The sequence below is a fragment of the Mchenga conophoros genome, linkage group LG6 (genome assembly GCF_057382185.1).
Source record: "Mchenga conophoros isolate Kocher_MC1m ecotype Shallow Benthic linkage group LG6, M_conophoros_male_GT1.1, whole genome shotgun sequence".
Taxonomy (NCBI): Eukaryota; Metazoa; Chordata; class Actinopteri; order Cichliformes; family Cichlidae; genus Mchenga; species Mchenga conophoros.
The window spans coordinates 41,134,170-41,161,134 of NC_140531.1; the positions used below are offsets into that span (position 1 = coordinate 41,134,170).

General features: G+C 39.8%; 1 protein-coding gene across 7 annotated transcripts in view; it reads left to right on the forward strand.

Annotated features, from left to right (window-relative positions):
• sorcs1 (sortilin-related VPS10 domain containing receptor 1) overlaps positions 1-26,965 on the forward strand; it is a 202,512-nt gene that overhangs the window by 99,653 nt on the left and 75,894 nt on the right. For all 7 annotated transcript variants that reach the window (XR_014892807.1, XR_014892808.1, XM_085278114.1 and 4 more), the window contains exon 3: positions 13,262-13,361. Coding sequence is in view for 5 of the 7 variants with exons in the window: in XM_085278114.1 (XP_085134240.1) it covers positions 13,262-13,361 (100 nt within the window). In the remaining 2 variants the exon portion in view is untranslated. The remainder of the gene's footprint in view (positions 1-13,261; positions 13,362-26,965) is intronic.

The following is a 26,965-nucleotide window of genomic DNA, read 5'->3' on the forward strand; positions in this document are numbered from 1 at the left end:
TTCTTTGTATGTATTATTGTAGGATCTACTGTACAATATAAAGAACCTTGAGGTTACTGTTGTTGTGATTTGGCGCTTTATAAATAAAATTGAATTCAACTGAAAAAACTGAATTGCCAAACACTGATCTGGACCTTTGAATTTTGTTCGCACAAAGACAAGTAGCAGTGGCCTTCATAGTTTTAGAGCCTCTGTTGCAAAGTAGATCTAAAATGATTTTTTTACCACAAAAAAAAATCTTAAAAGTTTTTTTTTTTTCAGGTCTATCATTTCATAAAATACAGCAAAAACATGTTAAAGTATCAAATATTCATGGCACACAACAGAGTTTAATTATTTTCATCGATTAATAATGTTGATAATAGACTGTCTCAGCTTTATTATGATTTTCAAATATGGTTTGCAGTTCTATTTTTCTTGGTTAATGATTACCCAAAAATGTCTGTTTTGATAATTAAGGTTTCTGACCCCCGACCAAGCAGACAATCCTCTAAAGCGAAGGCTGGACTGCCAACAAAGCTGAACTCAAACTTAAACACATTAAGTCTGTGACAATTTCACAATTACAAGTCCTCAATTAATGAGGTCGGAGTCTATCCAAAGAGATGCTTGTGAGAATTATTAATAGCGCATGTTCCACATCATCACACCAGAGAGGAATTAGAAACTAATCAGCAACATTACAACAAACAGCCAATAAACACTGATAATAATCCTTCAGAAATCCTCAACTTATCCAATTAAAGATTGAGCATAAGGCCCAAACACCATATAGTAACTTTAGCTTGTATTTAAAATGTAGACACCCTCAAGACGGCTTCAAGTGGCCACTACAGGAACTGCACTTTCTGGGACTTTCAGTTTGGTGTTTCAGCCCTGATGCTGCCGCCTGGTAAAAACAGTTTTTTGTTTTTAGTTACAATTCCAGGTTCATTGACCTTCTCCGATGGTGAGTGTCGGTGTTCCAGGAATTATGTACTCCTCTGTGTTGTTTCCAGTGTCTAGTCATCTGAGCCTTGAAATGTGGCCTCACACCATTGTGTCATCTTTCAAAGGATCATAAAGTCGGCACATTTACACACTCAGAATTCAGAAGCCCAAATAAAAGAGCAGAGATTTAATATAATGCTCTCTAAAGTAATAATTTCTTGCCACTGTAACTCAGCTGGATTACTATTCTGACGATATGCAGTGGTAACATTTTGCCTGTGAATTTCAAACAGATTTATGGATGTTTTCCTCTGCAGAGCTTAAGTTTCTGGCACAACTTTACCTACTTCAGACGTCTGCCAACATACAGAGTATGTGGAGTTCAAAGCTTCAGTGATACTTGTAGTATATAGAACAGCTTTATTGTTTAGCTAATACATTTCTGCTTGTGGATTTCACCAGGGTCATCAAACGCACCAGGGTGCTTTTTGGACAGTCCGTATCACGCAGAAAGCCATATTATTTCTCAGATAATTCCATTAAAATGCTCCAAAAGGCATTGAAATCACAAACATGGTTGAGATGTCCAGTCCAGTGACCCAGGTTAGCAGAGGTGAAGTCTAGCTAGCAGCTGCAGCTGCCTGTCAGGACACCTGTCAGTCCCACAGCTTAAAGATGAGGGCAGAAGCCATCCAGGGAGTCCAACATGTTTTGTTTGTGTGCTATAAAACTGCAAAGTTGGACATTTGAAGATGAGAAGTAGGGATGACTCACTTTTGCAGCCAGTCTCAGGTGGGCAGATAAATGAGCATCCTTAGTTCAGGCTCAGAAAACATCTTTAGGTTTCAAAAACGAGCATCAGCAACTCAGCGAATCACTCTCTGTCATTGCTATTTACTGTGTTTAAATCACACCAAGGGTCCGTTGCAAGTTTTGAGTGAAAACTACATTCTGTGTAAATTAAAGAAAATAAAGCCCTGCTTTTGTTCATCTGTACAACTGAAATTAGAAACATCCTTTTCAGAGTGATTCTGGAGAAAGTGCAGTTATTATTTCTGGGCTGGACTATTGAAGTTCATTATTTGCAGGTTTCTCTAAAAACTCCCCGAAAAGCCTTCAGTTAATTTAAAAAGCTGCTGCTACAGTTCTCACAGAGACTAGAAATTACATTTCTCCCATATTGGCTTCTCCTCCTTGTTAAATCCAGAATTTAATTTAAAATCTTTCTCCCCACAAACAGTGTTTCAAATAATCAGGCCCATCATATCTTAAATGATCTCACAGATCATATTCTCCCAACAGAGCTCTTCACTCTCAGACTGTTGGCTTACTGGTGGTTCAGAGGATCTCTAAACATAAAGTGGGAGGCAAAGCCTCCAGCTATCAGATCCAGATTCCAGTCTGGATTTGGGAGACAGACCTTCTCTCTCTTTTCAAGATTGCATTCACAACTTTCCTTTTTGATAAAGCATATAGTCAGGGCTGGATTGGGTGACCCCAGATCATCGGATAGTTATTCTGCTATTGGCTTAAGCTGCTGGAGGCTTCCCATGATGCACTGAGCTCTTCTTCTCCACTCCCCTTTTTCACTCTCCACGTGTTGACTGCTGCAAACCATCATTAGTAATTACTGAACTGGCTAACTCCCCCTCGCCTCACCCCCAACCAGTCACAGCAGATGGCTCTCCCTCACTAAGGTTTCTTCCTGTTAAACGGGAGTTTTGTCCTCAGACTGTTCTTGCTCATAGGGGATGATCTGATTATTGGATTTTCACTCTAATATTGTAAAGCCTTTACCTTGTAACATAAATAGCCTTAAGATGACTTTAGATGAACCGGCGCTATATAAATAAAACCTTGTGATTGTGACATGCCAGCAGCTTTGAAGAACAGGAGATGTGGACACCCTGGGAACGAGAACAGGCTGCTCTGTCCTTATTCAGTGGGTTCCAGCAGCATGAATATATTCTCAAGGTGGAATCAGTTTAATGTGATCCTTTCTTAAGGGGGTGTGCATGTTGGTATAAACAAAAGGTTTAACTGAAAAGTAACTTTTCTGTCCAGAGCGTCAGACTGTTCTTTTCTTGCCCTAAAAAACACCAATCCTGCCCGGTGCAGCTTTAAGTGTGGAAGTTTGCCACCAGCCCTGATGGGCAGTAACATGATGGAAAGGGACTGCAGATATAGAGCGAGGGAGGAAAGGCTATGATTCAGTCTGCTACTCAAAAGATATACTGTGCGAGCGCGCTGAAGGTTTCATAAATTCATCTTGGATCGTTCAGCTCAGCTGCCATTTGTCCAGTGTTTCAAAGGGTGCCGCAGAGTTTAAGCGCGCTAATGCAGCGAGTGACCTCACGTTAACTATCCCGGGACGCCTGCAGTTCTCCATCCTCTGAACCGCTATTAATCAAAATCCCCACGGAGGATGTAAATGTCTAGTGGCTGCGTATCAACTTATACTATACTCTGAAAATTCTAATTGAAACTCCATCTAATAAGTCTGTTAATATGCAGCTGTAGACATAATTTTAATCTGTTTTAGAGAGAAAGTTAAAAAAAGAACCGTTGACTAAAGGAGGTTTGAGGCTTTTAATCGAGCGTCTGTGTGTAAGAGTGTGTTTCAAGATTTAATGGGGAGGAGTTCGGTCATCCTCCCAGCATATCCCGAATCCATTTTCCTCACTGAGCCATATCGCCGTAATAGGACTGATATCATTCTGGTGTCCTCGCACGGCGTTTCATTAATTCCCCCTTTGTTTAACCCAGCGTGTGGACGGTGTGGAGCTGCTCACCTGCAGCCCCTGAGGAGCTAACGTCCTCACAGCACAGAGCGGTCAGAGCTGCTCTTTACATTCACGCAAAACCAGCCAACAGCATCTGAGAAGTCCCCACCGAGACAGTTTCGCTCAGAATTATCGTCCTTCAGAAACTATCATTTTTCATTTAACGCAGCTTCCATCTTCCTGGGATCTGCTGGGGCTGCGCCATTTTATTGCTTCATGTTCAGATTCACCGGGCCCTAAATCAAGTGATTCTGTGACAGGAGCCGATCAATAGACCGATGATGTCATTGTCCAGCGGTCTTAGGTGTTGATGGTTTCTGATAAATGACGGAAATGACTCCCTCCAGAAGAGCTCATCGGATGGGAAAGCATTTGCTCACCATGGAAACTAGCCCCAAGAAAATTTCAAAGGGTTACCGAGTGAGACAAAATTTCCAATTTCCCATGAATATTTCTATATTTTCACGGCTGGTTGTAAACTTCAAGTGTCGCTCTCTCAGAAATCGCCAAACCCTTTAAACAAGGACTTCAGTGTGGATTTAACGGCGCCACAGAAAACACGCCGGTCAGAAAAACTCCCACATCAGTCGATGTAAGTGATTGCTTTATTTGAAGTCACTCAAGACATTCTCCGGTGTCTTTGCTGCCTTTGAAAGATTTGTATGCTTTTGGGCTTTTTCTCTATCTTCATGTGGAATTAGAATAGCTCCTTGATTGAGCCCCAGGCCTCTCAAAATAAATTAGAGCTGACAGCTCAGATAAGTCGCTCAAACTTTCAGAGATAGTCTGAAATGCAAAAATACGACAGAAGACAAATTTCGCATTAGCACTTTGACCAACATTTGAATATTTTAGCCGTCATTTGAAGATTTAACGGGTTTATAACTCTCTTCTATGTAAATGAGGTTTAAGAAATGATGAAGTGTCTCTGCTTGCCAGTCATGTCAGACAAGATATCTGTTTTTTACTGAATGCAGTTCAGAGGGTGGCGTGAAATACGCTGGAATAAAGGGAACTGAAGTCAGGATAGGCTGGCTCTTACTAGCTTCTTTGAGTGAACGCATCGATCGCTCAGCGAGAAAATAAATCAGCAAGTTCCTCAGTTTTCCTTTCATATTTGAGGACAATCTGGCTTCAGTTGACTTAAGAATTTAAACATGTATAATTGACCTGGGGAAAATACAGCTCCATTTTATTTTATTTTAATTTATTCATAATTTCTGCAGAACTCAGATTTCTGTGTTTGGCTCAGCCATGCCACACAGACACGTGTGAGCCACTTCTGACCCTTCAGTTCACTCGTGGGCTTGAATCCTCTGTCAAACTGTGACATTTAGCCCACAGTCATGTGAGAAAATGTAAAGTGGAAGTTTTGAGTCTTTCATCTTTGTCATTATGGCTTCAAAATGATAAAAAAGATGAACTGATGGTTGTAGCATCCAGAGCATGCACAGGTAAGTGCACACAGCTGTAAGCAGCAGTGTAAGCTTTGAGCTTAGCATATTTTATGAGCCACAGATTAACAATATTCCTTTGATATACTGATAAGCATACCTGCATTACTTTGTAACTGATAAAATCTTATAACCTGATGATTCTCAATCAAGTTTGGGAGCCTTCCTGTTCCTGTTCTTGCCCCATTAGCCTGCACGTAGTGAAACAGTGTGAGAGTTCTCAGCATTATCTCATCCTCATTTCTGCTACTTTCAGATCTTATAATAAGAAAACTTTGGCTTCTAAATTATGCCTAATAAGTCACACAGTATTTATACATAAGGTTGTGCAGCAGGTTTGCGTTTGCTTCATACCACTGAATTCTGTTCCAAGACTGTATTTTTAGTTCTTACCATAGTTACAAGTATTAGTGGGAATTTGAACATCTTGATATTTTTTTACAAGCTGGAAGTTGCAGTTTCTCGTCATCTCTCGAGAAAATTCTGAGCAATAGTCATGTGAACATCAGTGAGATGTTTTCTGACTTTTCTGTGCTGGGATAGTAAAGGCATGAGGCAAAACGTGACGTGGTAGTGGCAATGTAATAATGATGTGTAATCCTCACACCGTTGCGTGTTTGTGTGTTTACAGCTTAATTAGATGTTACTGCTTCCGTGGTAACTGAAGTGCAAATGAGGTTGAAAACATAGTTTGTCAGCCGTTGTGCTACCCAGTTACTATATGCAGAATAAGGAGTGACTGTTTCCAGTGTCTGTCACACACAGCTGCTGTTAATCTTTAAGATAACTTCACCTTTAGCTGATTAAATATGGAGAGAAATTTGCTCAAAAGTGTTATGAATGCATATAATATGATCCACAAGCATATAAACAAAGATTCACAAATATGTGCAGTGATTTGTGTGTAACTCACAGAGTCTATACAAAAATACAAAGCAATGTGATCAAATGCGTTCATAAATAGTGATTATTTACACGTAATTATTTAAGTCCAGCTTTACGAATCAGATATTTTCTCCTTCAAAAACTCTTCTGTGCATAAAAATGTCTAAAACTATACGTAACATCCCTCTCTGGAGTGTTCAGGATCAGCTAACATCAATGTTAGCCTGCTCTTAACAGGGACCAGTAAGATTAACATCACAGTGTTGTTATCTACAGTGTAGCTTATTTCTATATTCAGAATATACAGAGGTTGGTTAGCGTATACTCCCTCCAGAAGGACTCACAAGTAGAGCAGGGCGCCAAAAATATTTATCACGATGTACATTTGAAAATTTGCGATAATGATATAACTGACAATATAATTGACACTAGACAAAATACTTCACAACTCCACAACTTTATTAGTGCAAAAAACCCATCAGTGTATTTTCACTTAAACAAGCAGCTGTTTTATGTGCATTAAAGTTATATAAAAATGTAACAGTGCAAATGCAAATTTCTTGCTGACAGTTTAACCAAAAGGCATTTCCAGTGGAAACTGGCCGACACATCCTCAGCATAACCATGTATAATATCCACAAAACTTAAAAAGAGGATGCACACACACACAATACGGTAATATTATGTTGAAGCACAGTATGTATCACCTACGATAGGCGTAATGCTCCGACAATCCATCAAGCGGTGCGGCTTCGTAGCTCAGCAAAGTCGCACTAAAACATTTGACAGATTTTCGAGCGCCGTGCACATAAAGTCGTTTCGAGGTCAGTAAACACAACCAGAGTTCATACATAAGGCACACGGGATTATAAAAGGCTCTGTCGACTTTCAGAAAAATCAAAGGATGATTTTAAGTGCGCCGTATTTTCCAAACAACATGGTAATAACGACGGCCCGCTAGCATGCGCTACCAAAAATAGTGCTTTGTTGTGTATCTGACGGACGAAAGCCAAACCAGTTCCACACCAGTGAAGCTGCAGCATTTTTACAAACCAGTTCTGGTTCATGTTTCATTCAACGATCCGCTTTCGCCCTCCTCATTCTCCGTCGCCGCCGTGCCTTTTTCCGCCATGTGTGTATGAAAACAAAGGCATGCGCGTTTTACCCATATTCTATCGCGATATTTCATTTTCTCATCATTGGCCAACATTATACCGGTATTACTGTGAACGGTATGATATAGCCCAGCCCCACTCACAAGCACACGGTCCAAGGATGACCCACAGAGATGTACTGCCATGGTGTTCCCTCATCTGCAGCCGTGCACTGACTCCCTCTTCCTAGCAGGTTATTGTGTAGTGTTTATAATTGGTAAAATTGTGTTTTCTACACTCAAAAAAAGGAAATTGGGTGGTTGTTACATTTACAAAAATCACACGACATCTTAAACCACAGGAAATTCACTGGAGTTCTAAGAGGCAACCCACCACACACACCACGTGTATGCTATTGCTATTTATTGTGGTTTAACCCCTCAAGGACAAAAATGTAAAGAAAATTCTGTATTGAGCCTTGTAATCATAGCTTTCCTACTTTTGTGAAGCCTGTATTGAAAGCTCGGTGGCACATCGGTCAGCACTGTTGGCTCACAGCAAGAAGGGCCTGGGTTCAAATCTGCAAGCTGTCTAGTTTGCACTGGGTACTCTGGTTTCCTCCCACGGTTAAAAGTTGTGCAGTTGTTATTATTAAAAATGGTTGTTTGCCTCTCTGTGACAGACTGGCGACCTGTCCAGCGTGTACCATGCCTCTTACCTTTTCACACCTGGGATAGGCCCCACCCCCTGCAACCCTGATAAAGATAAAAGAATGGATAGAGGGAATGTTGTTGTAAATCCATTAAACATTTATGTTAAACAGACTCTAGACATTGTTGAACACGTGACCAAGTAGCATTGGGGTAAAAGTTATAGAACAGTGTTGGGATAAAGTGAGAAAATTGTGAAGGATTAAAATATTCCAAGAGCTCGACTTACTTCATCTAAACATGTTTCAATCACATTTTATCAGTAACAAATGCACAGGTTTATTGCATATGAATGAGTTCTGTTGATTTAAGTTGTTTAAGTTTCTGCCAAAGCAAAACACAAGTGCGTAACCAACGTCCTTGAACTGAGTAAATCCAACATGTTCTTTTTTCCAGTGGAGTGATGAGCTGTTCTGTTTATTTAGAAAAAACAATGTCTGTTTTATTAAACTGAGGAACTGTGTAAATATGTGTGCTGAGCTTTGACAGTGATAACACACACCGACACAAGGTATATGTCAGCTTTTTATAAACATTGTCTGTATATTTTGTAAGTTTTGTCTTTGTTGTTTTCCTTTTAATGATACGGGCTAATTTTGTCTGAAATTAAACAATAATAATAAACAACAAAAAGATAAGAAAAAGAAAAACAGTGCAAGAAGAGAGGAAGCCCAGATGTCCCAGTTTTACACTGGGATTTCAAAGCAGCTTACATTTGTTGATCTGTACGAAGCTCACAGCGGGAAAATTTGTGTCAAAATCCTGCGTGGACATGCGACGTCGTCTCTGCGTATCAGGCGATTGGTGCACACACACCTGGCGTGTAGTTTTAGACTTTTGTATGCACAGAAGAGCTTTTGAGGGAGAAAAATATCCGATTCGTGAAGCTGGACTTAAATAATTAAACGTAAATAATCACTATTTATGATTTTTAATTGATAAAGTCATTTGTAAAATACGTGTGATCAAAGTGCTTCGTTTGTGGGTTGGAGCATGAGCCTGTGAATCCTCAAAAGTTACACACAAATCACTGCACATATATGTGAATCTTAGTTTATGCTTGTGGATTGTATCATATACATTCGTGTTACCTTATCGTAGCAACAGTACAGCAACACAACAAAGACTCAAATCAAATTTAAAAAGTTTAAGCGTGATCTTGTATCAAAATGTAAAATAGTCAGAAAAATGTGTTCTATTTTTGTGGACGTCTACACAAATGCACCTTTTTTGACATCACAACTTTGAAACTGCTCACTGGAATTATGTTTTGTACGTGCAGCATTTATGCTCTTGACTTATTATTGGTTTCCCTGGAAACCAAGAACAATGAAAGTTTATTGTAACACAAACCATGATCATTTTGTAACCCCAAGCAAGTAATATATTTCTTAAACCTAGTTGATTAGTTTTTATTTGGTAATTTGAATGTTTATAACCAAATACTTCTAGTATTGCATCGCTCCAAACATCTAATTCTAAATGTATAAATGTAATCGAGTAGATGTTTTTTGTGTTAATCTAACTATAGTTTAACAAAAAACAAATTAAAACATAACTGAAGTGCAGAGAATATAAAGAAATGAAAAACACAAAAGAGAGTTTTAGAAAAATGTGTTCTGTGTTGGGCCTCGCTGATTCACACCCTCCTGTTTCCAAACGTGAACATCTCTGCCATCATCTTTTTCCTGATTAAAACAGGAATCAGGTTCACAAGTCTATAGATTAAATGTACTGAGTATGAACTATTCCACAAACTGATGAAAGAATACAGGGAAATTGGAAAAATGTTTCATATCTCTACCAACCAACCTGCAACCAAGAAAATGCAACATCAGTGCAAATTTATACCAAAGAAACTGGAAAAAGGTTGGGTTTGAAAAGGAAACCTCTAAACCTCCAGATGCTAGGTTTTGAAAGAACTTCAGGATACATCAACAGAAATTAGAACGGGAGGATACAAATCAATGAAAAACTGGTGTTAGGGTTTGTGCCCCGGATTCTGAATTAATAACCAATTAAACGCTCAAAACTGTAGTGTGACTGTCTTACACACATCCAAAATTTGCAATTTATTTCAAATTATTACCCAGGTAAAATAAGCATTGAACGTGTCGCCAGTTTTCAAAGTAAATATATTTCTAAAGGTGCTCTCGACATTAAATTCCCATCAGATATCAGCAACGACCCAGCCAATCCACACGTGCAAAGAGATGTCCATAAATTAAGCTACATGTAATAATGCGAAAATATAAACCCTTCTATGGACTCTGAGTTTTGGTCCTTTCTAGATTTTCGGATGGATTCAGGTCATGTGATTGGCCGGACCGAGTGTCAGGATTGCTTTCTAATTACTGATAGATTTCACTCATGTCATGACTTTCCGGGCTTTTTTGCACTTCCCTTTCCTCTTGAATAAAGCACTCCTGGGCCAGCAGGTTTGTCTGTACTTCATTAGAGATGCACTGCACTGAAGTGTTGTATACTTATACAGTATACTACACGGTGCAGAGTGACAGAAAGAGCCAAGTCGCAGTGAGTTCTAAAGCCATCTTTCTGGTATGACTCTCAGAGCGCAGTGGTAAAAAAAACATCTAAGGGCGAAGTGCAGTCGATGGCTGTTGGATATAAATATTATCGTCAAGTACGCGGATAATTGCAGACTGAAGCTCATGCATGAGAGAAAACAACTTCTATGCATCTGCATCGTGGCGTGTATGTTTTTCTTCTGGGTTTTCATTTGCTACTGTAGCAGTAATCTTGGGAGGCCAAGGTGTGAAACAGGGTGTGGGTCCCAATGAGCTCACCCGAAACTCTGGCTGATTGGGACCCACACCCGGTTTCACACCTTGGGTCAGGCGATTAGAGGATCATCAGGGGGTCCTTTTGTCCCTCTGTGGGGGGAAACTCCCACTAGGTTTAAATCTGGGACTCTCCACCATTTGACCTTAGAACTGAAGAAGCTTCTCGGATGAGAGGTGAAACGTCTTCAAGCAACTTAAAGAAGTCCAGACGCTTTTCTTTGCAAGCTCCTATAACAGTGTGTGTTTATGATTTTTTTAGTATATAATGGAATTTTTTTGGAAGTGTGATGCCGAAAGTAAAAGGACGTAAGCAGGGCTAAAGTTTGAAGTGTAGTGCGGCCTCGTCTGTTGTACGGTATATGTAATACATCCATGGAAGTACTTAAAAGAGAATAAAATATATTTAAACTGCATAGAAAACATTCCATAAAGGCTTTATGAAGACACTCTCTAGCCTTTAGCAAAGCATTGTTTTACATTCTCGCTTTCTGATGCACAAATTTTAAAAATGTAGCTTTTATCTTGATCCAGTCTTTTTAAAATTTCTCCAGTCTTTCAGTTTTCCTGCTCATTGTCATGTTCCCTTTGTTGCTTTTGTCTTCAGCTGGCTGCTTTATAGCTTTCAGATCCCCATGCACAGTTGTATATACATTGTTTACATTTCTACATGAATATCATAAAAAAAACTCCCTGTACTGTGTCTTTCTGCAGTATGGCAGGCAAAGATATTGTGTATTACAGTCATGATCAGTAAAGTTTAAAAGTGAAAAACTGTATATTTAAATGATATTCATAGATACATGAAAGAACGTTTACAGTGTGTCTGTTTGTTTTTCCGATGTCGGATTTTTGTATAATGTTGCTGCAGCCATCTAAGAATATTCATAACAGGTTTCTGTGTGAAGCAGAGCTCACCTTCTGCATATTTATGTAATCGTGACATTTTTAAATACTTAAAACTTTAAAACACATTTTGTGAAAGACATCAAGAATGTCAGTGAACAGTTTCAGTATGCATTTACTCACACTGTTTCATTGCACCACTTCATTACACAGGTCTAGAGACTGGTCAGCAATACCTTGGTCAACCGACCATCAGTAGGGAAAAGTGTGTATTCTCTGACTAGCTGGCGAGTGGATGCGCTTAGATGGATGTGTGAAATCAATAACATGGACTGTGCTGCACCATAAACCTCCTTGTAATTACTTTGGTTGCTTGCAGACTGCTGATGTAAACTGTAGTTTGCATGGAAGATGGCGACTTGTCAGCAAACACTTGCTAACTCGTGTGAAACTTGTGTGATGGAAACCGGAAATGTTGAATGTTGCAGAGTGAAAGTTTGGCCTTACAGCTGAAACCAACATGTTTCAAAAGACACAACTTTTGCTTTGAAGGTGAACACTTCCGCTCCCTTAAGGCCAAAACAGAGAGAATGAGGAGGAGCTTCTTCCCCCAGGCTATTCGGGCCCTGAACCAGGTGTAGGACTGGAGTCTCCCACACACGCCACTATAAGACTGGACTCTCACACACGTCACCACACGCATCACCACACATTTCCTATAATCCTATAATTTATAATCTTTATAATCTCTTCTGCTATTTGCACATTCTTTACTGTAAATTCCTAAGTTAATTTGTAAATTTTTGTAGTAACCTGTAAATTGTAAATATTGTAAAACTTTTTTTCTGTCATTTAATGGTCGGGCATTGTACAGCTACAAGCATTTCACCTCCATGTCATACTGTGTATGGTTGTGTGTGACAAATAAAATTTGAATTTGATTTTGAACTGTATCTGTGTTCAGTTTGTGTCACACTCCTCATGGTTTAACTTAGTAAGTAGTTGGCAGAAATGACACCATCTTCAAACAAAGTACGGGAAACTGCATCAACTACAGCAATCTGCAGGCCACCAGTGCATTCGTAAGACGGTTATTGGTGAAGCACTGTATACCTCTTTGCAACCAGTTTCACCTACCAACAAGAAGAAACTACTTCCAACAACTACTGGTCAGGAAATGGTCTCATTCTTTCTTAGTGACCAGTGGTTATCACTGACCAGTCTCTAGGCATAGTGATTTCCAGCAGCTACCTGCAACCTGCTGAAAAATACTTGTTTGTCCTAGTGATCCGTGGTTGCTGACTGGTCTGCAGGCATGTGGTTCTGGGTTTTATGGGGTTTGATAGGTGGATATATTATATTGACCCTTGACAAATGATTTAAATAAAAATGTGCATATTTTGCTTTAATTATTGAAAAAGACAGTTAAAAATAATCCAGTTCATTTTTCTATCTTCAAAATGACCAGGAGCAGTGGTCAGCTCTTGGGTGGTACAGTATGAGTTCACTGATAACATGTGTCTGCATTTACTCAAGTATGTCTACATCAGGTTATTAATGCTGCAATCCATGCCTGGATTATAAATACAGCAGCAGTGACCGTAATAGTCCTGCTCGGGTTCATGTTGCCATGAGCACAAAAGGGACTTAATCAAGTCTGTGCTCTTTCCCCTCCAACACTGAATTCTCAAGAGGAGTCTTTTAATTGCAGCAAGTAATTCACCAAGTGTTCATCAGACCTTTCTGATTAAATTTCAGGTCAACAGACTACGGAGCAACGTACCAGAAGCTGAATGACAAAGTAGGAGCAAAGACAATACTCAGTTATTTGTACGTGAGCCCCAACAACAAGAGAAAGGTAATGGTCCTCTTTTGTCATTTCTTCTGTATCCTATTTTAAAAATTGTCTTGACTGTATGAGTTACTTTTGTTTGCTCCTCACGGTTGGCATGCCAGTCACACAGTATGCAGTATTGAATGCATGCAGACATATTGATGTGGTCTGACTCACTGGTCTCGGTTTGATGTCTCTTCTCTGTCGCTGCCTACAGTCTCAGTAAGAAGCACTGAACTCACTCATTTATTAACAAGTTCAAACCAAAATGACAGTTAGCTGACAGAAAGGAACAATCTCTCCCAGTTCTACATGGATATAAATCGATTAGAAGTCAGACAACCCCTTCAATCAGTGCCCCTGCCCTTCCTTTGGTTTGGGTCATTTGATGGTATTAACCACCTGTCTGTGTTCACAGTCGCTTTACATGACTCCCTTTACACAACTCTAATCACGAAGTTTTTCAGTTAATTACCATCTAATTATGAAAAGGGAATGCAGCCCCAATTCAGTTCAGATGCTGGCCATATGATATAGGTTGTTGGGCAGTGACTGTTACGCCCCTGAGGTCTGTTAAAGGTGCTGAACCAGATGATGAGATGATGAACCTGAACACGGAGAGAGACATCCAGGACTCAGCAGAAAGGCTTGAATGTCCTTCTGTTATCGTCAGCAAAGCATTAAGAGACTTTCTCTGACCGTGGGATTTTCTACAGCATAATTTAGTGAGAAATTTTTGAGGAAATGGTAAATGGTAAATGGCCTGCATTTGTATAGCGCTTAGGAAAACAACTACAGATCAGTCTGTCTTTGTTAACACACAAACCTGGGGAGTCTGGAGACAATCTGCAGGATATGACCCCTGCTCCACCAGACAAGATCTCTTTATACTGTATATGAAAACTCCTTCACCAGAATTACCACTGGTGAGGATATTCTCCTGTTTTGGACACTCAAATAAAACCCTTACAACATAAATACTCCGAATCCCCCAAAAATAATTCAGCATCTAGTTTCTGAGAACATGTTGCAAAAAGCAACCTCAATACTAACCCTAGACGCCTCACCATTGACCTGGCACATGTTAGCATGTAAAAAGCCCAACCTTTCATTCTAAAATCCACTGTCATCTACAGGTTGGTCTACAGTGGCAACAAAAGAACCGAAAATCTTAGAAATCAGAGTCTGAGAATTGCAGCTTATGACTTTTATCAAAATATCTTCAGGCTATGACTTCCTGTTGATCTAGTGATGCTCCAGTAAAACAAGTTTATGATATTCTGTCCTAAGATCCCTACATCCCACAGTCCGTATCTCGACTTGTCTTCGTGTTATATAGGTCAATATGAGAAATGACAGCATTTACAGACAGTTTTTGCAACCTTACACTTTTAAACGATCGGTGTAGAAACTCATCATCGTAGAGTAAATGTGATAATTGGCTTTCCCATTTTTCTTTCTGCTTCAGAGATGCTGGAAATTTCCAATGATACCGTTTGACTAGATGTCATCTGTCTACCCCTCTATATCTGCAAAATTCAATCAATACTGATAATCACAGCAAAACAGGAAATTCTTACTGACCACAATACTTAATCAATGAAAGACACAAAAACAGGAAAAAGAAAATGTGGTCCAGGAATAAGGAGAAATTTTAGCTTTCATCTGATGACAAAATACATGATGGGAAGTTATCAATCAGGCATAAGCAGTATATAGTACCTCAAATTAAAAGCCCTTTGCCAGAACTGTTGCATTGCCTTCTGGCAAAAGCAAATTATTTGTCCTTGCAGCCCTATGCGTTTTAATAGTTTTTTTCAATAAAGTCAACCAAGTCAAATACATTGGATGGGCCTAGTTTTTCCTATAAAGAGCTGAGTTGCTTTATCCCTTTAAACGTAGATGATGAACTGAAGCTGAACGTGGATGTTTTCAGCCTAATCATTGGGAGCTGCTTGGATATAAATCATAGGTTTTCTCAGCTGGTTTAGAGTTGGATGGGGTTGCTGAGGCAAGCTCTCTATACAGGCTTAAAATACATTAGAGGCAGCACATCAGCAAATGGTCAGAGTTAACCACTTTTCTGTGCTCAGGTCCATTTGGGTCAATTTTGCCAGGTTCCATTATGGCTTTGGTCCATTAGGGTTCTGGGCATCTCTGATTGTGTGTTTGTGTATTTCTATGTTTTAAATTTTGTTTTGTCCATGGCTATTTTGGGTTTATGAAACACCATAATTAATCCACACATTTTTGCCAGACCCTAAATATCCATTTTTTTTCTCTCGTCTTTATTTGTCACATCCATCTAAATGTTAGTGTAACAACAACACTAGACTAGTGATTACCGTTTTAAGTTCCCCATTCTAAGGATGTCTGTTTGGGACTTGGTTTAAGTAAGCTGTAAAATCTCTTCTTCTTGCGTGTTTGTATTATTCATGCTTTTACGATACATATTTGGCCAACTATGGAGTCTTTATGACATGCCTCTTATTTGCATCAAAATGAGTGGCAGACTGGGGTAGAAATGTTCGTATTAGCAAGGCTATCTTCTGTTTTATTGCTTGTAGAGTGATGGGATCTGGGCAAACCCAAAGAAGATGTCTCTAATGATGCAGAGAGACAGAGAGACATCACAGAAACATTTCAGTCCACAGAAACCAGCAATCACCAGTTTAACAGAGCAGAAAACAGATGAAGGCCAGCAAATAACTTGACATGTTGCTAATGTCACACACGCATTGCGACACACTTTCTACCACATAGCCAAAATGTCAGTCAGCCATACAAACCATCACGTGCCAGATATACACAAACATGAGCCTAAATAAGCTCTTTCACACAAAGTTACGCATTCATATATTCTTTGTCTCACACTTACGCTTTTTTCTCTCACACATCCATAGTATCACCATATTGCCAAAATATGACGTGTAAAATAAAAATGCTACTGAAAGCGTCCTTGTCAGTCTATAGAGAGTTTATTACATGCAAAACATACTAGTAATGTTGAGCAGAGGAAAAATGACTTGGTAAACTAGGCTTTGTGTCATCTGCAAGATGTAAAGTAGAATTTGAGAGCAGTATGCTCATTGCGCTCATTGATAATGTTAGGCAAGCTGAGGCTAGCAAAACACATCAAATTCACTTTTTATCTGTCAATAATGTAACATAGAATTCATAAGTGAATGGCTTAAGACTACAGATTTTATAGATTCAGATTGCATAGACACTCTTTAGCCCAAGCAATGGGTGTTGGACATCACTGGGTGCTTTATTCTCCTTGAAATAAGGAGACTACATTACACATTTATAGAGCATATCTATAAGTTTTTAATCAGGAAATGAAGATTTTCCAACATAATTGTTAATCGGGAACAAAGAAGAAGGAGAGTTTTACACTGCATTTCTGTGGGAACAATCAGTGATTCAAACTGGATTCCACATAAACTGTTTGTTCTGCTGTGTGTTTGCTCACTTATCCAACTGAGGGTCATGGGGGGATTGGAACTTGTCCTAGCTACTGTAGGCAGGACAGGTCACTGACTTGATGCAGGGATAACACAGAGAGACAAACTACTATTCAAAAACATACACATGTATGTACAATTAAGAACTAGATGTCTTTGGACTGTTGAAGGAAGCTGGAGTACCCAGAGAGAACCCACTTGCACATGTGGAGAAAATGTAATCTCCACGCAGAAAGGCCCCGGTGGATTCGAACCCAAAAAATATTCTTTCCAAGAAAATCATAATCTAGTGGGTTATTAAAAGTTTCTTATATCACACATGGTGGCCAGCACGGTTCGCAACTGAGACTTCTGTTGATAAATCCCAAAGTGCTTGAGTACTTGCTTATGCTATGCTATGCAAATGTGCAGATGGTAACTGATCTCAGAGCAGTGAAAGCAGAGCCAGTAGCAACTTTTCTAGCATGTTAATTTCCTGTTAGTTTCTCATAACACTGGAGGTTTATCCACAATGCACAGAGTACCAGGAAAAAGACCTGCTGGCCTCTAAGTTAGCCCAGCTCAAACTTTTGTTAAATGGGCCACAGACACACCAATGAAATGAACACATACTTAAGTGGAATTGGACTGAGAGTCAAACCTCCTTCATGCAAACTGGGACCACAGTTGGCACTGATAGACGATGAGAAAAACTTACTGGACTGAACACTGTTTGAGACGTAAGGAGAGAGATTTGGTCTTAATTTATGTTTTAAGATGAAACTGGGCAAGCACTAACTGCCTTGCTCGCCCCGGGGCAATGCTACTGATTTGAGATATCCTGAAATACAGTTAATGTGTAAGATGTAATTGATGTGGGGCGAGTAGTCAGTCACTTTTGCAGCACATTAGCAACATGAATGGTAGGTTTCCTTTTGTCAGTCAAATCTACAAGTCTGCATTTAGAATTGGCTTGTAGGATGCTCACTTGAGGCTTTGGATCCAGCCTCAAGTGGACAGCAGAGGAACTGCAGCTTTGGCAGTTTCTTTCATTTCTCACATCAGATCCTGGACATCACTGTCCTGGATACCATTTTCATTTTATTCAGATAAGACACAAGACAGTATTCATGATGTCATTGTGAAATAGGGCAATTATCCTGTCATGAGCTGATACAAGAGAGCATTTATCTTGCTTAGATAATATGTCTGAACCAAATCTAATTGCAGTCGATTCAATATTTGTTGTAATACTTCATCCTGATGGTAGCATTAGGCTGACATATAGCAGGATAGACTGACATTGTTATCTACTGCTAGCGTCGCTAACATTAAATAAAAAAAAGAGTGGAACCAGAGAAGAAGCAACTTTCTCTATAAAGCACTCCAGACTCAAACTGTTTTTTCCTCCATTGTTGCTGTTTCCACATACTTGGAAAGTAGGGAAGCAGTAGAGACTGCAGGTTCGTCAGTCACCCCGGGCACAGCACCATGTGACTACTGCTGGTGGCAGACAAAAGCCCCTCTCTTCATCAAGTAGTGGAAGTAAATCAGGCCTGTGTGGCTGTGGGGGATAGTGGGAGTAAAGCAGTGGAGAGGGACAGAGAGAAACTGCACAGGGAGCGAAGGAAAGAAAGGGAGCAGGGGGGAAAGAGACAGCACATAAACTGACAGGGAGCAAGTGAGCATGGAAGAGTGGCGATGGGAGTACAGGGAAAAAACATGACAGAGCAAAAAAAGAAATAAACAGAGGCATGGCCCGGGGGTCACTTATGGAGAAAACAGACTGACAACACAGCAATTACATCAATTTTCATATTGTGGCTTCATACTGAGGCTGTACATGAAAGAACAGAGCTCGAGTACACATTAGGGGAAGTAATTTGGGGTTTTAGCCGGAGATTTTGTGTGAGAGCACATTATTACAGTAAATGGCTGGGATGGTGAGTGCTGGTTAACAAAAAAAAAAAAAGCACACAGATTGCAGTCATACAAATGGCTATTGCCTCTAATGGTTTGAAAACAAAAGGGATTTTTCCAGGGGAAGCATTTGAGTGACAGCAGAGTCAGTCTGAGCTGCTTTCCTCTCAGGCTCAGCCTTCTCTTTAAGGAATACATAATGACTCTTTTTCATCAATGTACCGAGTAAAAGAAAAGTCACAGGGCTCAAATGTTCTCTCGTGACAAAGGCCTTGAATGCTCACCCATTTGTGGGAGTGCATGCCTGTGTTTGTATGTGCAGTATTCCAAACAAGTATGGCCATTGTGGAGCTGTGAAGGCAACAATAGGCAGGTGGGTGGAATATGAATTCACCTCAGAAGAGACCTCTCTCCCACAGTCAGGCTTCAAAGACTTCTGTTCATTGTCTCGCTTTTCTGTATAAGTTCAAGGCTTAAAAGTGAACTTAAATATTTCATGTCCTCGAAGTGTCCTCAAAATAACAATGACAACAATAACAAAAAGAGAAATGTTTCACAGGAAGACAAACAGAATCCACACGAAAAATGTCCCGAGACTTGCATCATCATGCAAACGCTTTCATACATGAATACTTAGCATTTTATGACATTGATGCATTTCTGTGCAGCAGCAGTGAGGAAGGAAAAGTAAAAAAAACATTTTTTCACTCCTTTACCATCGTTAGTGAAATACCCAAACGCACATCATCAGCTTACAGATTTTATAGCTGGAATAGAAATGTGTAGGGCGGCTTCTGTCAGCCACGTAGTTCAATGATGGGATTAAGTTCCTGGAGGAATAACAAATGTTTAATGTGTCACTTTTGTTGAATGGAGTGTTGAAATGCGCGCAGTGTGTCACGAGACCAGGATTTTTACAGAAGTCATAAGTGGAATGCACAAAATGAAGAGAAGCATGTTAGCAAAGAATTGCATGAATTTAATTTTTTAAGGAGATTTCTGGTTTCATCAAATCAAGTCAAATAATAAAAGTAGAGAATGTTTGAAAAAGCACCCAAATGAGACAAAATAAGAAAAATAACGAGTAAAAGTCAAGTTTGTTTTATTTTGCTTTTCCTTTGTTCTGAGCTGAAGCTGTTTTCTTGGCGTTGGATGCTACAAGACAGCCTTTTTCATGGCTCTCTGATTCTGGACGTGCTGAATAAGTGGGGCACAGCTACTTTCTAAATCAAGCTGTGAAGCACAGATGCGGAGCAGTCTATTCCAGGGTTGCGGTGGTTTCTTCAGGTGCTGTTGCAGAAGAGAGTCTGGAAACAGTCAGGCTGTCAGACTGTGTTAAAAAAAAATCTGAAGTTTGCAGAAGTTGTGAGAACAAATTTTAATAGCATCGGGGTTAGATTGATTGCCATTGATGACTTTAACCTCACAGGGTCGACTTCCTGACTTCCATCAGCCAGGTCGATTGATGTGTCACTTTCCTGACACATTAAATTAACAGTTAACTTTAATTTGTAGCTTTTTTGTAGTTATATTGCAGTAATAAGGAAACCAGGACTTGGTGCTTTATTTTCCAAGTGTTACAGCTAAGTGTATTTAATGTTAAAGTCAAATATTAAAGATGATTTGATGATGAGAAAAGTGGTTTTGTTGGTGCATTTTTGATGAGAGGTGTGCATTGTCTCCCGTTATGTCTTCACAATAGCAGCCAGCTTGTGTTTTGCCAGTTGAGTGCTTTTAATGTGAAGCAGCAGGAGCAGAAAAGTTGATTTTGCATTAGCAATAACTTCTTCCAGCTCTGTCAGTGAGCATTGACACTATTTAATAAGATATAATTACACTGGAACATGCGTGCATCATTGCCTCTGAATCACTCGTGAAATACAAGAATTTTTTTACTCTGTGTTGAACATTAAAAGGATGCGGCAGGAAAACAATCCTGAGCAGACTCAAAGACTGTTATATGTTAAGGTTAAATAGGGTTAACTGAAGCTAAAAGCTCTGCTCTTCCCAGTTTGTCTTGTATTCTCTTACAGTCACGCTCAGAACGGCGAAATAGGACAACAATGTTGCATCATGTGTTTTTTCTTCAAATAAAATATCTGCTTTAAGTTAAATAAATGCTGCTTTTTTTTTTAAACATGCCGCTCTCAGAGACAGAAACGCTGAAGGAGAGAGATCAAAATGTGAGTGCTGTGTACTCGCTGATGTTGACAGGTTTGTTCAGCTCCACAGATTTACAGACAAATGCTTTTATTACCCGAGTTATTTTATTCATTTGTAATTCCTGTACATACTTTTAACTTCAGATGGTAACAAACAATCATACTTAATGAAGTGTTTCCCAGAATAAATGGATTTAAAATAAGAATAAACTGAGCTGTTTGAAAATGCAGCACTTAAAGCTCTCGGTGGGAAACACTTGTGTATGAAGCCTTGATTGTGTCTTTGCAATGTAGGTTAAAGCTTGATGGCCTCATGCTGCTCATAAATATGATTTATGTGGAGGCCTTTAAAGATATATGAATAGAATTTGTCTTTCATGCAGCAGCTTCAGTCCAGGACAAACATCCGTCGTTGAAACAGAGACATGAAAAGCTCTAAACGTGTTATTATTAGTGACGCAATGAAAAATCATTGTCACATTTCAAGATTCTGAATCTTTCCAAACTTGCTTTGGTCTTTTTGTTATGCAAAGAAAGACAGACTGTTATTTGAGGACAGTGCTAAAGTGAAAAGATGCAATTTTCCCCTCAAGACTAAAAACATCAAGATGAGAATGACTATTTATGGAGAATGCATATTCAAATAGCTTTTATTACATATTTTCAGCAGAAAACGTTGCATAAACTAGCCAAGAGCTAAATTAGTGCTAGAATAAAATTGCGACGTCACTTCTAATTAAACAGGTCAATTCATTGCAACACATGCTTACTTACACCAGACAAACCTGGAGCAATACCACCTGGTGCATGTTCAGTGTACCGACAACAGCACGTAGAGCTGCGTGTTGCATGGAGATAAGAAAAAGAAAAAGAGAGGTAAAGTGTCGTCTGGTCCACCAGCTTTTTAAGGACATGGTGCATGCCAAAATAATCGCAGCGAATCAGCCATGCTCCCCTGGCCCGCACAGCAGTGGTTTCGTTTGAGGTGACGATGGTGATGGAGGTTCTGGTTGCTCAGAGGGGACGCAACATCTGTCAGGCCTAAGGCACAATCTCCAAATGGCTGCGGTGAGCGGAGAGACGAGCGCCCCGGAGCCCGTGGAGAGGCGCGGTGACAGAGGGGGGAGACAGACTCTGAGACGCAAATCCAGACGGACAGAGAGATGGAGGGAGATGGAGACAGGGCTGACAGAGTGTGAGGAAGAGGTGAGATGGAAGAGGGAGAGAAGGGGAGTTGTAAAGAAGATAGGATGGGTAAATCTAGGTGAGCCGGGGATATTCCATCAATATTCTTTTACGTGCCTTCACGGGTCATTGCCCACTTTCTCAGCAGGGGATTGAAAGCTATACAAGTCAGTGTGTGCTGCTGTCAGAGTAAGAGAGCCGAGCTCCCCTTGAAAAGCATGCTAATGCAAAATGTTGTGGAAAAGGCCTCTCCAAATGACATATGTTGTTGTGTTATTTATTGATGATCGCTGTGAAGAATTCATTATTTCAGTAACTCGAGACAGATGAAGATGTCTGAAGTGGGATTGCTGCTGGTTAATTATCTAAATGGATCTTGTTTGTCTTGTCTCTGTTCATTCATAATGAACGTGTAGCTCTGTGTTTTCACACGCAGCTAGCTGAGCCAAGATAGAAAACCCAATTATTGTGAGAGGCAGAAACTGACATGTTTGTCAGGTCTGGCAGGAGTCTAGGTGAGCTAAAATGTCAGGCGGCATTCAATTAGCATCGGGCTTAAATGTCTCCGATCAACAGACGGGAGTTTCGTTTAATAGGACGGATCTAACAGTTGAAGGCACCTGGTCGATGCGGAGGACGAGGCGGCGAGCGAGCACAGAAGTGATGATTATGAATATGTGCGTCAACTCTTCTTTGCTTTCATGGCCTGCACTTAGACGTAGCACAGTGGAGTGTGATGGCTTGAATATTCATCGGGAAAAAGTAGTGACAGGGATTTGACTTGTCTATGCAGACACTTAGCTAAGTTAACACGATTCCACGTGGATACACAGTAGCTCATCTTGTGCTTGAGGACTACAGTTAAAACATTATTAATTTCACCAGTCTCTCCTCATATCTGTTAGCATTAGCTTTGTGGCCATTAAGCTGATAGAGGATGGTGTGTTTGTGCTGTTAACACTGATACAAGGGTCATGTAAATCACATGATCTGTTTTGGGGTAATTTAAAAACTAAGTCAGACTACTTCAGCTGTAAATGCTTTCTCATGTCAAAGAGCAAAAACACATGAAATATTTTTATTTTGAGCTACCAGAAACCACCATTACACCAGGTTGACAGTGTACTCTGAGTCAGTGGGGTAAACTGGTAGCACTCTGGAGCTATTGTTGCAAAAGAAGTGGAGTTTGGATCCAAACATGCCACACTGGTTGTGAGTTCCAGTCAAAAGGAAACAAGAAAGTGGTATTAGTCTGTGCAGCTTTCCTTTCAACACGAAGATGAGAAAATGCTTTCAAGAGACCAGCAGCTGTGCTCTCTGAACATTTCCTCTGATGCATTTAGTATATTTTTTAAACTGTGTTGTGTTTAGACTAAAACTAAACACAATGTCTACAGTTTCTGCCCAGAAGCAGTCAGAGTGCCCCAGCGTAACAAGTGGAAATCGAGACGGGAAATTTGGGCTCTCTCCTGCTCTTTCCCAACCCCAATCACAGAGGAAGACGACAATCTGCCCTTTCAGTCAGCTCAGCCGTCCATCTGTGAAAACATGTTCCTGCAGGACTGTCAACGTAAGATCAGTTCGACTGCTCAGAAACATATAGACATGCTGGATGCTGCCGTACCGTCGCCAGCGTATGTGGAGCTGAACAAAACTGATGTTCATCTCACTGCGACTGTTTCAGCTATTAGCTAAAAATCACCAGACTGCATTATTTCATAAATAAGTGAATTAAAACAAAGACATTTATAGTGTTTGTGAATTTTAAATGCTGATGATAATAAGCAAGTGTAAACAAAAACTGTTGACTGAATATATATTTAGAAAAACATCCACATATATATGCATGCAAATGTCTGCATGGATGTGGTTATAAATAAAGTCAGAACTTTAACATGCTGTTGCTGGAAAATAGAACTATGCTTTTTGAATGTTGCGTTATCATACAGCACAATGTGAAAGCAGCCAAATTAAGACAAATTGAAAAGCATCAAATTTGCAGTCCACGTTAAAAATATTGCCGAGTATGACTTCAGCAGATGTGATCCTAATTGCAGAGTTATTAAATGTACATCCAAGACAACCTCAGTGGAGTAAATTAATATATTTTTTAATATACACGGACAGGGAAAGACGAGCTCGTGTATCAGTTCTTCAACCGCAAAGAAAATGTCACTGTGAAAGAGCTGCGTCATGGGCCACAGAAGTTTATGAGAGACTACGAGTTAAAATCCATCAACTCTTTGTAAACCTTTAAGACTTGGAAGCTATAAAGTCGAAGTGAAATCAGTGCAGAAGTGCCTGAAGATCTAAGATTAGAAATTTTGGATCTGTGAACACTTTTAACGACCAGCACAGAGAAGCTCATGTGGTTGTACAGATGCTTAGGGGAAAACGGCCCTTGGCTTCTTGGCTCTCTTGACCTCGGTAAGTATTTTACTGATGAGTTTATGGTCTCAACTATTGGTTTCAAGCCTTACTGGATACAGCATTATCAGTTTTTAAATTATGGTCCTGACATTACTTTGAAAAAGGAAGTTTAAGCTTTAGTGCGGGGCTTTCCTGTTACTGCAAATTTATGAGACACAAAATCTCAAGAATTCTCAATTTTTTTTTCTTTACAATCAGAACGACTGACATATTGCAGTTAAAGGTGATGCCTGTATGACGTACGTAATGAGTTTCATAAACAAAGGTGCCAGCCATATTTAAACCTAAACCATAAATATTTTCTAATCATAACTGAGTAGTTTTGGAATCCACACCTAACCACCAAGTGTCTGAAAACACTAAAGGCCATTACACACTGAGCGCGTTGTGAAAAAAACAACACATTTACAACCCTAACCCTAACTCAGAAAACGCACAATGAGGCCAAAAGACTGAATCAGGTGTGTGAAAACATCCATGAGAACATGTTCCTGGATGGACAAGCTAATCTTTTATGGCTTCTTCCTGCCTTGCATTTTTGGTTAAAGGTGCTGGCAGTGACAACAGGAGGTGCCGGGACCTTTAGCCTGTCCAGCACATGTTTACCGCTGACATTTTAACAACCTCTTGAGAATGCTTCACTCTCTCCTGGCTGAAGCTGCTCCACCTTTACTGCCCTTTGGCTTCACTTATGAGACTCAGTTCCTCTGGCTTAAGTAGCACCTGAAGCTGACTTCTGCTTCCCTTCAGCCTGTGCTGAAATAATCCAGAGTTCATTCTTTGGCTTTGAGCAACATTTGTAAAAAAAACAAACAAGATAATCCCAATCACTTCAGGACAAAGTGAACAGACAAACACTAGAAGTGATTTAGCAAAGTGATCTTCTTGTCAATAACTGTCTTTCTGTTGCTGCAATAAAGTCATAGTAAATAATAAGTATGAAGTAAGCAATAGAAATAAATGTTTACAGCTGAAAAACTGTTGAACATGAAGACATTGTTGCACCTATTAAAATGAAGCGCCCCAGGACTTATTCACAATGCTGGTTAAGCGACTCTGTTCGCGCTCTACGACGTGTGTGTCGGCAGGATGAGAGGAGGTGGAGGAAAGATAAACTCCAGGCATCTTACGACATCCTACGTATTAGCCGCATGAAGTTTCAAACTGCTGCCAAAATGGCTAAAGCAGCTTTCCTTTCAAAAATTATCTCTACCAATGGTAACAATCCTCGAATTTTATTTAAAATTTTTAACTCTGTGGTCAACCCCTGCCCCACTATGCCGCTGCTGTGCTCCCCGGTTCTTTGCGAACAATTTTTAAATTATTTTTTAGATAAAGTTTCATCTCTCAAATCTGCTCTTCCTTTAATGACAGGCCCTGTGTTTACCCCTGACTGTTCCTCTACCTTCCATCAGTTTGAACCCGTTTCACTCCCTACTCTTAAGCGTCTAGTTGAACAGCTGAACAATACTAATTCAGCCTGTTCTTAAAAAAAGGAACCTCGATTATAATGATTATGCGAACTATAGGCCGATTTCAAAGCTTCCGTTCTTGGCCAAAATTCTTGAGAAGATAGTTTTGCTTCAACTCCAGGCTTACCTGGATGAGAATAGCATAAATGATAAATTCCAATCGGCCTTCAAACCACATCATAGCACTGAGTCAGCGCTGCTTCGAGTTTTTAATGACCTTCTACTAATGGCTGATAATGGACGCTCCTCGGTCCTAGTGCTACTGGATTTATCGTCGGCATTCGATATGGTTGATCATAACATCCTATTGGCGAGACTTGAGCACGCTGTAGGCATCAAGGGTGCTGCTCTGGATTGGTTTAAATCATACCTCTCCAATCGGCTCTCCTCGGTTCATTTGGCCAATTCCTCTTCCTCCGCTGTACCTGTTTGCTGTGGTGTCCCTCAGGGATCTGTGTTAGGCCCAGAGGTGGGACCAAGTCATTGTTTTGCAAGTCTCAAGTAAGTCTCAAGTCTTTATCCTCAAGTCTCAAGTCAAGTCTCAAGTAATGTCAGGCAAGTCAGAGTCGAGTCTCAAGTCACTGGTGTAAAAGTCCGAGTCAAGTCACAAGTCTGAAACTTTGAATTTCAAGTCCTTTCGAGTCTTTAAAAAAAAACAACGAAAAAAGCATGTTGCAGTTATGCTAAATGTAAATATTAGACCATGTAATTTTTAAATCTGTGTTTTTCTCAACACATGACAAAATAGTGAACTTAGAAAATATACACAAATTGTGAAATTGCACCTCTTTAAAATGCAGCTCAATTAAACCTAGCTCCAAGAATAATTTTCACCGACAGTTCTGAGATAAGCTGCATGTTATTCTTGGATGCGGTTGTAGGACCGGCTTTAAAATCGCATGACAAAAATATCATACACATTAAAAAAAAACTGTATCACCAACGTAGCCTGGACAACATTTGCTAGTTAGATGAAGTGTGGAAGTAAATAAAAATAAATAAAATTGAAATTG